This window comes from Rhinatrema bivittatum, chromosome 2 (assembly GCF_901001135.1).
Source record: "Rhinatrema bivittatum chromosome 2, aRhiBiv1.1, whole genome shotgun sequence".
Taxonomy (NCBI): domain Eukaryota; kingdom Metazoa; phylum Chordata; class Amphibia; order Gymnophiona; family Rhinatrematidae; genus Rhinatrema; species Rhinatrema bivittatum.
In genome coordinates, this window is record NC_042616.1 from 569,805,836 (window position 1) to 569,821,030 (window position 15,195).

General features: G+C 43.5%; 1 protein-coding gene across 3 annotated transcripts in view; it reads right to left on the reverse strand.

The window, feature by feature from the left end:
- CEP192 (centrosomal protein 192) overlaps nt 1-15,195 on the reverse strand; it is a 1,292,743-nt gene that overhangs the window by 157,878 nt on the left and 1,119,670 nt on the right. For all 3 annotated transcript variants that reach the window (XM_029590939.1, XM_029590938.1, XM_029590940.1), the window contains one exon: nt 1,331-1,426. In XM_029590939.1, the coding sequence (XP_029446799.1) occupies nt 1,331-1,426 (96 nt within the window). The remainder of the gene's footprint in view (nt 1-1,330; nt 1,427-15,195) is intronic.

Below are 15,195 nucleotides of genomic sequence, written 5' to 3' on the forward strand. Positions count from 1 at the left end.
AAGGGACCAAATCACCCCCATTCTAAAGGATCTGCACTGGCTTCCCATCCTTTTCTGCTTTCAATACAAAATTCTCACCATCCTACACAACATGCTTTACAAAGACAACCCTCCCTGGCTCGAAGAACTTCCACGTTTCCGATCCTCTAACCACCCCACCAGAACCTCCCTTGCAGGCACCCTTCACATCCCATCCCTCAAAACTGCACACCTTACCCTCACTAGAGAAAGAGTCTTCTCCATTGCTGGCCCCTCCCTCTGGAACTCCCTTCCCACTGATCTCCGTCTAGTACTATCCTTACGCAATTTTAAAAAAGGCATCAAGACATGGCTTTTCAAACAGGTCTACCCAGATACTAACCAAACCTAGACAAGGCCCACCCTGCCTCGCAGAAATCGTCTTACAATATATTTATGTATATAGCTAGCCCAGTTACTTTATGCACTCTCCCAATGATGTAAAGATAGTAAGTTTCTATAGCTATTTTGGTTCCTCTCCACTCTCTCCTCTTTACTTAGTTTCAGTTCTCTACTCTTAGTCCCTCTCGTTCCCAGCCCTTCTCTTCTCCCCTGCTCTCCTCGCCCCACCCCCCGTTAAATGTAATTTTCCTTTCTTTGAGTTAATTGTAAACCGGCATGATGTGTTCTACGAATGTCGGTATATTAAAAGTTCATAAATAAATAAATAAATAGATAAATAAATAAATGTGGCCAGCTGCACAATTTCAACCCCACCCCTTTTTTTCACGTGGCTCATCATTCTACTATAAATATAGGCCAATCTAGGCCAAAGATTGCAAGGCCCATCTAAGTCTGCACAACTTACTTCCTCCTAGAATGCCATATCAGAGTTTATATCAGGGGTGGGCAATTCCGGTCCTAAAGGGCCACAAACCAATCAGGTTTACAGGATATCCCTAATGAATATACATGAAATAAATTTGCAGAGTGCGTGCAAATCTCTTATACATATTCATAAGGGATATACTGAAAACCAGACTGGTTTGCGGCCTTGAGGACTGGAATTGCCCATCCCTGGTTTATATAGTGCATTAGAAGTGTAAAACCATTACTTCCACATAGTTTTACAGAAACCATTTTTAGAGGACACCAAGAAAATCAAAGAACCCTACTATTCCTATTATCTATGGAAATGTTTCAGGGAATCCTGTTCTTTAAGATCCTTGAACAGAATAGAAAGATTGCCCATTGTCAAAAACTAATAAAAACCAGATTTCTATAACAGTCTTACTGGAATCAATTTCAAATAAATTCTCCCTTGCATACATGGTTAGAAAATGAGTATGCTACAATTATCTCAAAAGCTTACCTGTTGCTTTCCATGAGCTTCAAGCACACCAGAAACCCGAGAACATCTGAAGGCTGTATAGGTAGCCCTGTAAACCTCTCCACTTTCATCAACTCCCTAAAAAAAATAATGCATGGAATTATTCTATAATTCTGTTGCAGCATAAATAGGAGCCCCAAACACTACACAGTTCAAGGACAGGATAAATTGAAAACTTTCTAAAGTTGTGTCTAGCCAGGCTAATTCACCTAATTCTAAATTAAGGCCTGGATTCACTATACCACAATGTTTTATTGAGGGAGGGGCCCAATACTGGGGGGGGGGGGTGGCAGGTTTCCTGAGAGATAGTGGAGAATAGGTTTTATAAATACATAAATAAATAAATAAATGTTAAATGTAGACCATTTAATCCTACTCTGTTTCCTGTCTTTTAACCAGCTTGCAATCCACAAAAGGACATCGCCTCCCATCATTGACTTTTTAGTTTTCTTAGAAGCCTCTCATGCAGACTTTGTCGAACACCTTCTGAAAATCTAAATACACCACATCTACCGGTTTCTGGTGCAGTGGTTAGTACCCTTAAACTATAAGCTTTCATACTGTTGATGCAACTCCATCATTGCTCTCTGCTTCAATGGCATGGGAGAAAGAGGAAAAGGGGAATTGGATTCAGACAGCAACAAGGACCCTGACTTTTACGGTCTGGGAAAAATGATAAGTATGGGGATAACCTGCATGATACATCAGATACTACCATAAGCTTGCTGAGCAGACTGGATGGACCATTTGGCCTTTTCCTGCTGTTATTTCTATGTTTCTATGGTGTATTTGGCTTGTTTGTATGCCCATTGTATTACCATATGCAGGAATCCTCTTGAATGAAAGCCTGACATTCAAATCCATCCATATTTGAGCAAATACAACTAATTTGAAAAAATTAGCTCACAGGTAGTCCCAATTGGAATTACCACAGATGATAACTGAGAAACCGTAATAAATTGTTTTTGGTAGCGGGCTTGCAATATACTGTGGTGAAAAACTCTCCCTCAGAAAAGCTATTCCTGTAGAAGCACTCAAAGACCTTCAGGATAGAAAGATTGAGCTCATATTAAAACATGTCTTCTATTCTGTACAATTGTCAATCTGCACAAGTTATGCAGGGAGAACCTTACTGCACTGTATATGACAGCTTGCTGACTGAGAGTCGATGCCAAGGCTAAAGTGTGCAATTGCTTATCTATCAGATGGGCTATATAATCTCATACGAATTTCTTCAAGATCTCTAACTTTATCAGTTGGAGCTAGAAGACAGCAGAGTTGCTTACCTTTAACAGGTGTTATCCCAGGACAGCAGGATGTAGTCCTCACAGATGGGTGACATCATCTATTGAGGCCCCTCAGGGAAAAACTTCTGTCAAAGTTTCTAGAAACTTCTGGCTGGCACACGGAGCCCAAAGAGCATGCCCAGCATGCCATGATCCCTGCATCCACAGGGGTCTCCCCTCAGTCTCGTTTGTAGCAATAAAAAGTACGAGCGAAAAAATAAAATAATAAAACATTTCGGACCCAACTCTGTGGCGAAGCGGGTGGGTTTCATGAGGACTACATCCTGGGATAACACCTGTTACAGGTAAGCAAATCTGCTTTATCCCAGGACAAGCAGGATGGTAGTCCTCACATATGGGTGATTACCAAGCTACAGGTTGACTCATCCTGAATAGGTCAATGGTACGTAACCCCGTGCAACAGGCACAACAACTGAGGTGCCATTGACTAAGGTGAGGCAGCTTGAATCACAGCAGGCGGTTGTGGAAGGAGTTGGGTATTACACTGGAAATAGGTTTTTCAAGATGGATTATCCAAAGGCAGAGAACATAAGAACATAAGAAAATGCCATACTGGGTCAGACCAAGGGTCCATCAAGCCCAGCATCCTGTTTCCAACAGTGGCCAATCCAGGCCACAAGAACCTGGCAAGTACCCAAAAACTAAGTCTATTCCATGTAACCATTGCTAATGGCAGTGGCTATTCTCTAAGTGAACTTAATAGCAGGTAATGGACTTCTCCTCCAAGAACTTATCCAATCTTTTTTTAAACACAGCTATACTAACTGCACGAACCACATTCTCTGGCAACAAATTCCAGAGTTTAATTGTGCGTTGAGTAAAAAAGAACTTTCTCCGATTAGTTTTAAATGTGCCCCATGCTAACTTCATGGAGTGCCCCCTAGTCTTTCTACTATCCGAAAGAGTAAATAACCGATTCACATCTACCCATTCTGGACCTCTCATGATTTTAAACACCTCTATCATATCCCCCCTCAGTCGTCTCTTCTCCAAGCTGAAAAGTCCTAACCTCTTTAGTCTTTCCTCATAGGGGAGTTGTTCCATTCCCTTTATCATTTTGGTAGCCCTTCTCTGTACCTTCTCCATCGCAATTATATCTTTTTTGAGATGCGGCGACCAGAATTGTACACATTATTCAAGGTGCGGTCTCACCATGGAGCGAAACAGAGGCATTATGACATTTTCCGTTTTATTCATCATTCCTTTTCTAATAATTCCCAACATTCTGTTTGCTTTTTTGACTGCCGCAGCACACTGCACCGACGATTTCAATGTGTTATCCACTATGACACCTAGATCTCTTTCTTGGGTTGTAGCACCTAATATGGAACCCAACATTGTGTAATTATAGCATGGGTTATTTTTCCCTATATGCATCACCTTGCACTTATCCACATTAAATTTCATCTGCCATTTGGATGCCCAATTTTCCAGTCTCACAAGGTCTTCCTGCAATTTATCACAATCTGCTTGTGATTTAACTACTCTGAACAATTTTGTGTCATCTGCAAATTTGATTATCTCACTCGTCGTATTTCTTTCCAGATCATTTATAAATATATTGAACAGTAAGGGTCCCAATACAGATCCCTGAGGCACTCCACTGTCCACTCCCTTCCACTGAGAAAATTGCCCATTTAATCCTACTCTCTGTTTCCTGTCTTTTAGCCAGTTTGCAATCCATGAAAGGACATCGCCACCTATCCCATGACTTTTTACTTTTCCTAGAAGCCTCTCATGAGGAACTTTGTCAAACGCCTTCTGAAAATCCAAGTATACTATGTCTATCGGTTCACCTTTATCCACATGTTTATTAACTCCTTCAAAAAAGTGAAGCAGATTTGTGAGGCAAGACTTGCCCTGGGTAAAGCCATGCTGACTTTGTTCCATTAAACAATGTCTTTCTATATGTTCTGTGATTTTGATGTTTAGAACACTTTCCACTATTTTTCCTGGCACTGAAGTCAGGCTAACCGGTCTGTAGTTTCCCGGATCACCCCTGGAGCCCTTTTTAAATATTGGGGTTACATTTACTATCCTCCAGTCTTCAGGCATAATGGATGATTTTAATGATAAGTTACAAATTTTTACTAATAGGTCTGAAATTTCATTTTTTAGTTCCTTCAGAACTCTGGAGTGTATACCATCCGGTCCAGGTGATTTACTACTCTTCAGTTTGTCAATCAGACCTACCACATCTTCTAGGTTCACCGTGATTTGATTCAGTCCATCTGAATCATTACCCATGAAAACCTTCTCCAGAACGGGTATCTACCCAACATCCTCTTCAGTAAACACCGAAGCAAAGAAATCATTTAATCTTTCCGCGATGGCCTTATCTTCTCTAAGTGCCCCTTTAACCCCTCGATCATCTAACGGTCCAACTGACTCCCTCACAGGCTTTCTGCTTCGGATATATTTAAAAACGTTTTTACTGTGAGTTTTTGCCTCCACAGCCAACTTCTTTTCAAATTCTCTCTTAGCCTGTCTTGTCAATGTCTTACATTTAACTTGCCAATGTTTATGCTTTATCCTATTTTCTTCTGTTGGATCCTTCTTCCAATTTTTGAATGAAGATCTTTTGGCTAAAATAGCTTCTTTCACCTCCCCTTTTAACCATGCCGGTAATAGTTTTGCCTTCTTTCCACCTTTCTTAATGTGTGGAATACATCTGGACTGTGCTTCTAGAATGGTATTTTTTTTAACAATGACCACGCCTCTTGGACATTTTTTACTTTTGTAGCTGCTCCTTTCAGTTTTTTTCTAACAATTTTTCTCATTTTATCAAAGTTTACCTTTTGAAAGTTTAGCACAAGAGCCTTGGATTTGCACACTGTTCCTTTTCCAGTCATTAAATCAAATTTGATCATATTATGATCACTATTGCCAAGCGGCCCCACCACCGTTACCTCTCTCACCAAGTCCTGTGCTCCACTGAGAATTAGATCTAAAATTGCTCCCTCTCTCGTCGGTTCCTGAACCAATTGTTCCATAAAGCTATCATTTATTCCATCCAGGAACGTTATCTCTCTAGCGCGACCCGATGATACATTTACCCAGTCTATATTGGGGTAATTGAAGTCTCCCATTATTACTGCACTACCAATTTGGTTAGCTTCCCTAATTTCTCTTAGCATTTCACTGTCCATCTCACCATCTTGACCAGGTGGACGGTAGTATACCCCTATCACTGTAGTCTTCCCTGACACACAAGGGATTTCTACCCATAAAGATTCAATTTTGTATTTAGTCTCATGCAGGATGTTTATCCTGTTGGACTCTATGCCATCCCGGACATAAAGCGCCACACCTCCTCCTGACTGCTCCTCTCTGTCATTGCGATATAATTTGTACCCCGGTATAGCACTGTCCCATTGGTTATCCTCTTTCCACCATGTCTCTGAGATGCCAATTAAGTCTAGGTCATCATTTACTGCTATACATTCTAATTCTCCCATCTTACTTCTTAGACTTCTGGCATTAGCATACAAACATTTCAAAGTTTGTTTTTTGTTTGTATTTTTCTTCTGCTTTTTAATTGAAAGGGATAAGTTAGAAATTTTTAGGTCAGGTGAGTTTTTAGTTACAGGCACTTGGACTACTTTTCTAATTATTGGAACCTCACTGTTGGGATGCCCTAATTCTAATGCATCATTAGTATCCTTTAAAGATACCTCTCTCCGAACCATGCGCTGCTGAGCGACTGTCGGCTTTCCCCTTTGTTCTAGTTTAAAAGCTGCTCTATCTCCTTTTTAAAGGTTAGCGCCAGCAGTCTGGTTCCACCCTGGTTAAGGTGGAGCCCATCCCTTCGGAAGAGACTCCCCCTTCCCCAAAAGGTTCCCCAGTCTTGTCTTCTTTCCTTATCTAAGCAGTAATGAGCTGCAAAAGTATGTAGAGAACTCCAAGTTGCAGCTTTGCAAATGTCTGCAATATGTACTGAACGGTAGTGTGCTATGGATGTTGACATAGCCCTGAGTGCACCTTTACTCGCCCCTGGAGAGGGAGGCCTGCTTTTTCATAGCAGAATTTGATACAGTCTGCTAACCAGTTGGAGAGAGTTTGTTTTCCTGCTGCAACTCCTGGCTTGTTTTTGTCAAAAGAAACAAAGAGTTGGGTGGATTTCCTATGGACTGCAGTGTGGTCAAGGTAAAAAGCAAGTGCACGTTTAACAGTCCAAGGTGTGCAAAACTCTCTCGCCCTGGTGAGCGTGAGGCCTTGGAAAGAAAGTGGACAAAACTATGGATTGGTTAAGGTGAAAATCAGTTACCACCTTAGACAGAAATTTAGGGTGAGTGCGCAGGACCAATCGGTCGTGAGTATGTGACCAGTGCTTGTAACTCACTAACCCTCCTAGCAGATGTAATGGCTACTAGGAAAAATACATTCCCCCTTTCTCCATTTAATTTGGTTTCCACTCCGCTGTCACACTAAGTTATTTGAACTGTTTTATTAAATCCCCTAAGATTTAATTTCAACTCAGTATGCACGCTAAGTTAACTATGTGATTTAATTCATTGTTAGTACCATTTGATTGTTAAAGCTAAATTTTATTCCTCGTTTATACTAAATTCCTTTGTTTCCATTCCTATGCTAATCTAAATTTACCTTCTAAGTTGTCCCGAATTCATCTCCCTTGTTTTATGTAACTTATTTATTCTCTTTCTCTCTGGTTTTCCCCCTGGTTTGATGTAAACCGTTACGATAAGACCTGTGTCTTCAGTATCGGTATAGTAAAAAGAAGTAAATAAATAAAATAAATAAAATAAAATGTAAGAAATTTCACATCACAGGAATGCAAAGGCTCAAACGGAGATCGCATAAGTCGTGCAAGTACTACATTAAGGTCCCATTCCGTAACCGGTGATCGAATGGGAGGCTTCAGCTGAAGTAAGCCTCTCATAAACCAACTTACTAGGGGTTGCACTGATATTGGGGCATCCCCTGTTTGTGGTATGCTGCAATGGCACTCAGGTGTACACATACAGAAGAAGTCTGAAGACCAGAATCTGATAGGTGCCATAGATAATCTAGTAAAGATGAAGTGGAACAGGAGAAAGGATCTATACCTTTTTGAGTGCACCACTCGGTAAATCTAGTCCACTTGGAACTGTAAGATTTACGTGTGGAAGGCTTTCGTGAAGCTAGGAGAACCTGAGAGACTTGTTTTGAAAGACTGAGTGGTTGTAGGATCAAGCTTTCAACATCCATGCTGTCAAGGCAAGAGTTTGTAGGTTCAGATGGCGTAACCTGCCTTGATTTTAAGTTCTGAGAGTGGGTGCTGTGCCCAGGCAAATTGGTTCTCTGATCGAGAAGTATGGGAAACCATACTTGCCGATGCCAGTACGGGCTATGAGGATCATTGACACTTTGTCCTGCTGTAGCTTCACGAGAGTCTTGGCTATGAGCGGATTCAGAGGATATGCATATAGCAGCTCTGTGTTCCAGGGGCGAGCAAAGGCGTCCTTGGGAAACATTTGACAATGGCTGTGGAGGGAGCAGAACTTTTCCACTTTGTGGTTCATCTTGGACACAAAGAGGTCAATGGATGGGCGATCCCAGCATTGAAAAATTTTGCTCACTACAGAGGGATCCAAAGACCATTTATGGGGATGGAAACGTAGACTGAGATTGCCCGCTAGGTAAGTGGCCCTGAGACTCATGGAGTGTGCTAGGGCCCAGGCCCAAATCTGCACTGCTTCCTGACGCAGGAGCTAGGAGCCGGTGCCTCCTTGTTTGATTATGTACCACACTGCTACTGTGTTGTCCGTCTGTATCAACACAGTCTTGTGCGAGAGGCAGTCCTTGAAGGCATAAAGGGCATACCGTATCGCTCGAAGTTCTAAAAAGTTTATTTGAAATTTTCTTTCGAGCGAGGTCCACATACCTTGTGTCTGAAGGTTGTTGACGTGAGCTCCCCATCCCAAGTTGGATGCATCTGTGGTTAAAGTTACTTGAGTCGGCTTTGGAACGACGGTAAAACGGTAAAGCCAATTGGTCTGTCCACCATTGAAGTGAGAGACGTAACTGGTTGGTGACTCGAATCAGGGTCGACAGAGGCTGAATAGCTTGAAGCCATTGAGACTTTAGAGTCCATTGAGTCCTTCTCATGGCTAACTTTGCCATAGGCATTTACGTGGACTGTAGACGCCATGTGGCCTAATAATGTCAGGAATTGATGAGCAGAGGCGAAGTTGCAGTTGCTCAAGGAGTGCGCAAGATTCGCTAGATTGTTTGCACGGTCACTTGGAAGAAAAGCTTTTGCGACTGTGGTGTCTAGGTGAGGAGTTGCGACGGGTTAAAAAGTGATTTCTGATAGTTGATTAAAAATCCCAGGGAATGCAAGAGGGATATGGTGCTCTTCAAGGCAGGGAGAGCTCCTTGCTTGTATGGATTCCTGATGAGCCAGTCTTCTAAGGTAGGGAAAAACATGAATGCTGTTTTTTCTTAAATGTGCAGCCGCCACTGCCAGGCATTTTGTGAACATTCAAGGTGCTGAGGCTAGACCAAATGGAAGGACCCGGTATTGGAAATGTCTTATTCCCACTATGAATCGTAGATACTTTCGATGTTGTGGGGAAATGGGAATGTGAGCATAGGCTTCTTGAAGATCCAGAGAACAGAGCCAATTCCTCGTTGTAATAAGGGAAGAATGGTTTCCAGGGAAACCATGTGGAATTTTTCTTTTTGAAGAAATTTGTTGAGATTGAGGAGGTCCAGGATGGGGCACAGACCGTCTGTTTTCTTTGGAATTAGGAAATAGCGGGAGTAGAACCCTCTGCCGTGTTGAGACCGGGGGACGGTTTTCATAGCCCTTATTGTCAGCAGGGTGGAGAATTCTGACTGTAGTTGAGATGTTATGATGCTGTGGGACCACAGAGGAATGGGTGGAGAATCTAGGGGTAACTTGAAATTTTAGATGGTACCCCCGGTTCAGGATGGCTAACACCCACTGATCCGTGGTGATGAGGCTCCATTGGTGTTTGAAGTAGTGGAGCCGACCTCCGACAGGCAGGTTAGGTTGGGGGTTGTTTAAGAGGCTGCTGTTCTCTGGTATTGATTTCAAAAACCAGATGCTGGTCCTGTTTGTGGGGGCGGCTGAGTTTTAACCTGTTTTGGTTGACGTGGACATCCTCATGTTTTCCTGACTCTAGCCCTTTGTCAATAAGAGCGTTAAGTGACCCTTGCTGTTGTTGAGGTAGAGTATCTGCTATGTCCTGAACCTGTTTCCAAACGTTCCTTTTATATTGCATCATATATAACTGATATGCCGCGATACTGGATACAAGCATGGATCCTTGGAATACTTTCCTCCCTAAACTATCCAGAAATTTGTGTTCTTTTCCTGGAAGAGCAGATGAATGTGGTTTCTGCTTTCTTGCTTTTTTCTTAGCTGATTCAACAACAAATGAATGATGTGGCAACTGTGGTTTTTGAAAACCTGGTGTATGTTGGACCAGGTATGTTGCGTCTGTTCTCCTATTGACGGCAGGCAAAGAACAGGGATACTCCCATAGGTGATGCTGAAGTTCTAGGAGGACTTCATGGATGGGTATCGCCATGACCTCTTTAGGTGCATCTACAAACTGCAGGACTTCAAGGGTCTTATGTCTGGTATCCTCCTCAGCAAGTAATTCAAAAGGAATGGTATTTACCATTTCCTTGATGAAGTGTTGAAAAGACAGGACCTCTGGTGTGGACTTCCTACTTTCCTATGGTGGTGAAGGTTCAGATGCAAGGTCATCAGTAACAGTATAAACATCCTCCCAAGGAGTGGGCTGAGGTTGGAAATGGGATCCAGAAGGATTTAAGGGGTCCTGTGGAAGAGGACACTTTTTCATCTATGCAGATTTCGATGGTTGTGTTGGAATCTGCTTTGGCATCAATGTAGGTAGAAAAGGCATTGACGGGGAACTGAAAGGTATCAATGGCACCGATGGGAACCGATGACCTGTATCACCCGATGGACCAGGCTGTGAGGGCACTGATGAACCAGGGAATGGCATAGAGGGCATCGATGGAATACGGGACTTTTGTAAGCCCGATGGTCCTGGAGAGTGATCAGAGTCTCCGTCAATGTCTTCAGATGAGCCTGGTATGGGTATTGCTGGAGTCATCGGTAGTTTCGGCATAGATGGTGCCGATGGAGGCATCGGGAAGACCCGATGGTATCGGTGCCAGTGCTGGAAGAACACAGAGTAAAGCATCGAATCTTGTAAGGAGAGGAGCAAACATGGTTGGCTCCGGTGTCAGTGCCGATGGTTGCATCAGTGTCGGTGGAGGCTGGAAATTTTGCCAAGCTTCAGTGACTGCCTGTTGAATCATTGAAGTCACTTCTTCTCTGGAAACTGGGACTGGGTCCACTGTCACAGGAGCAGGTAAGACTGGCGCTGCTGGCACTTCCACAGCAGAGTGTGGTGGCACAGCCTCTGACACCGACGCCGGTGGAGAGTGCCTCGGTGCCTCAGGTACAGAGGGGCATGGTAGCTCTTGTACCCAGACCCGTTTTTTCATCGGTTTTGACATCCTTCGAAGCCAATGCGGACACCGATGGTTCCGAAGGAACGGAACCGGAACGGTGCTGATGGCGTCTTTTCTCTCAATGGTCTTTGCTGGATACCGAAGAGGACGCTATGGAAGATCCGGATGGGGTCGGTGACGGACAGTCATCGGCCTTTTTCTTACCTCTATGTTTTTCAAGAGAGGAAGGAATTATCTTCGGTGACGATGCCGAAGATGATGATGGAGTGATCTTTTTGAAAAGTTCCTCCATTTTATCCAGTTGGGTACGCCTGCCCTTTGGTGTCATCTGCGCGGACATCATGGCCTGATCCCAGGCAGAGAACGCAGATGTCATGCGGGTCTGTAATCGACATTGTCCAGGGACAATTCGGACATCTTTTGAATCCCATGGCCATTATACAAACTTTTTGGCCAGGTAACGGTCGGTGGCTTGTGGATACTGATAGTAAAGGTATCCGGAATAGACAGAAAAAAAAGACTACAAAGAGTACTCAACGAATGGAATGTCGAAGGGAGACCAGAGAGGGAAATTTTCTGACAGAAATATTATTATTAGTAGTAATATTCTGTGAGAAAAAGCAAAATTGCTTACCTTGTAATAGGTGTTATCCCAGGACAGCAGGATGTAGTCCTCACATATGGGTGACATCAGTAATGGAGCCCTATGTACGGAAAACTTCTGTAAAAGTTTCTATGAAACTTTTGACTGGCACCAGAGTGCCTACTGAGCATGCCCAGCATGCTATGATATTCCTGCCACAGGGGTCTCCCTTTAGTCTTGGTTTGTAGCAATAGCATTAGCCAAAAATAAAATAATAAAACGTATCGGACCCAACTCCGCAGGGTGGCGGGTGGGTTTCGTGAGGACTACATCCTGCTGTCCTGGGATAACACCTATTACAAGGTAAGCAATTTTGCTTTATCCCAGGACAAGCAGGATGCTAGTCCTCACATATGGGTGATTAGCAAGCTAGAGGCTGAGTCATTTTGAGGTGAGTAACAGTGAAGTATTGTTGTCGAAATGAATCAGCCGAAATCACAGCAGGTTGGATGTAGAAGGAGTTGGGATTACACTGGAAACAAGTTCTTTAAGACGGATTGTCCATAGGCTGAATCTTGTCTTCCTTCTTTATCTAAACAGTAGTGAGCTGCAAAGGTATGAAGAGAACTCCATGTTGCTGCTTTGCAAATGTCCAGAATAGGTACAGAGCGAAGGTGTGCTACTGAGGTTGACATTGCTCTGACTGAGTGTGCTTTTACTCGCCCTTGAAGAGTGAGGCCTGCTTTTTCATAACAAAATTGTATGCAATCTGCTAACCAGTTTGACAGAGTATGCTTGCCCACTGCTTTATCTGGTTTGTTTGGATCATAGGATACAAACAGCTGACTGGATTTCCTTTGGGCTGTTGTGCGGTTTAAATAGAAGGATAACGCACGCTTACAGTCCAAAGTGTGTAAGGCTCTTTCACCCTGATGGGAATGAGGCCTTGGAAAGAATGTTGGTAAAACTATTGATTGGTTCAAGTGAAATTCCGTGACAACCTTAGGAAGGAATTTTGGATGTGTCTGGAGGACTACCCTGTCATGTAGGAACTTTGTAAAAGGTTCGTATGTGACTAGTGCTTGCAATTCACTGACCCTTCTAGCTGATGTAATGGCTATGAGAAATACCGTTTTCCAAGTAAGGTATTTAAGGTCACAGGTATTTATGGGTTCAAATGGAGAACGCATAAGCCTAGTTAATACTACGTTCAGATCCCATTGAATGCTGGGGGAATGAACTGGAGGTTTAACGTGAGTTAGGCCTCTCATGAATCTACTCACGAGAGGCTGTGTAGAAATAGGTGCATCTCCCAGATTGTTATGGTAAGCTGAGATTGCACTTAAGTGTACCCTTACGGATGATGTCTTAAGACCAGAGTCTGAGAGATGGTAAAGGTAATCTAGTAGTGAGGTAGTGGGGCAAGTGAAAGGATCTAAATCCATCTGAGTGCACCACAATGTAAACCTTCGCCATTTGTAGGAATAATTCTTTCTAGTGGAAGGTTTACGTGAAGCTATAAGTACTTGAGATATAGTGGCTGGAAGGTTGAGTGGTTGTAAGATCAAGCTTTCAACATCCATGCTGTCAGGGACAGGGATTGAAGGTTGGGATGGCGCAACTGGCCCTGTTCCTGAGTTATCAGATTGGGAGCTACTCCTAGGCGAATTGGATCCCTGACTGAGAGATCTAGCAGTGTGGGGAACCATACTTGTCGAGGCCAATATGGGGCTATGAGTATCATTGTCCCCTTGTCCTGTTGTAACTTCACTAGTGTTTTGGTTATGAGTGGTATCGGAGGATACGCGTATAACAGGCCTGAATTCCAATGGCGAGCAAAGGCGTCCCTTGGTAGGCTGTTGGACTGCCAGAGGAGAGAGCAGTAATTGTTCACTTTGTAGTTCAGGTGGGATGCAAAGAGATCTATTGTTGGTTGACCCCAACGCTGAAATATCTTGGTTGCTAGCGATGGGTTCAGAGACCACTCGTGTGGTTGGAAATGACGACTGAGGCGATCCGCTACTGTGTTGTGGATGCCTGCTAGGTAGGTGGCCCGTAGCAGAATTGAGTGTGCTAGGGCCCAGTCCCAAATTTGAGCTGCTTCCTGACAAAGGAGGTACGAGCCTGTGCCTCCCTGTTTGTTGATGTACCACATGGCTACTGTGTTGTCCGTTTGGATCAGAACAGTCTTGTGTGAAAGGCAGTCCTAGAACGCATGTAGAGCATAGCGTATAGCTCGAAGTTCCAGAAAGTTCATCTGAAAGGAGGCTTCTTGCTTTGTCCATGTGCCTTGTGTCTTTAGGTGAGCAATGTGCGCTCCCCACCCTAAGGTGGACGCATCTGTAGTTAAAGTCACTTGTGGAACTGGTTGCTGGAAAGGTAGGCCTTTGAGCAAGTTGATTGTGGATGTCCACCAGAGAAGAGAAGATCTTAGATCTTGTGTGATATGAATGGGAGTGGACAATGGTTGAATGGCTTGAATCCATTGAGATTTGACTGTCCATTGCGTTAGTCGCATGGTGAGCCTGGCCATGGGAGTGACATGAACCGTTGAGGCCATGTGTACGAGCAGGGTGAGGCACTGATGAGCTGTAACTCGAGACTGATTGCGAACAGAGTGCGCTAGGAGAACAAGCGCTTGAGCACGGTCTTTTGGAAGAAATGCTTTCGCTGTGATGGTGTTGAGATCTGCACCTATGAACTGCAACTGGTGAGATGGTGTGAGATGGGATTTCTCGTAGTTGATGAGAAACCCCAAGGAGTGAAGCAACTTTATTGTGAGATGGAGAGAAGTGAGAGCTCCGCTTTATGTTTGACTTCTGATGAGCCAATCGTCCAAGTAAGGAAACACATGTACTCTTTGCTTGTGAAGATGTGCCACCGCTACTGCAAGACATTTTGTGAACACTCGAGGTGCTGAGGCTAGGCCGAAAGGCAGTACTCGGTATTGGAAGTGTTGACCTTCCACCAGAAATCGCAGGTACTGTCGATGAGGAGGAAAGATGGGAATGTGAGCGTAAGCATCTTGAAGATCCAGAGAGCAGAGCCAATCTCCTTTTTGAAGAAGAGGTAGCATGGTGCCTAATGACACCATCCTGAATTTTTCTTTCTTTTTTTTTTTTGAAACTGTCTTTATTGAGTTTTTAACTTACAACAGATAGGTTAACCAGATAAAAACCAAACAAACAAAACATTTTTGGTTCCCCCCCCCACCCCTATACCTTCTGCGGAGGTCAGGGAGTCCAGAAAGAAAAAAGATCCAAGTGTAACAAGTTGATAGTCGGTGCTGATACGCCGTTGTTCCCTTGCGTTCGAGTCGCTGTGTTCTTTCTGAGTTCGATGTGGGCGCTCGTTGTTATTCTACATGTGCCCAATAACATCTCTTCTATCATATCTTGAAAACCAAACATTATCTCACCCTGGGAGCTAAGTACTCCTTAAAAGCTGTCCATATAGAATTTATTTGTACAGATCTCTTT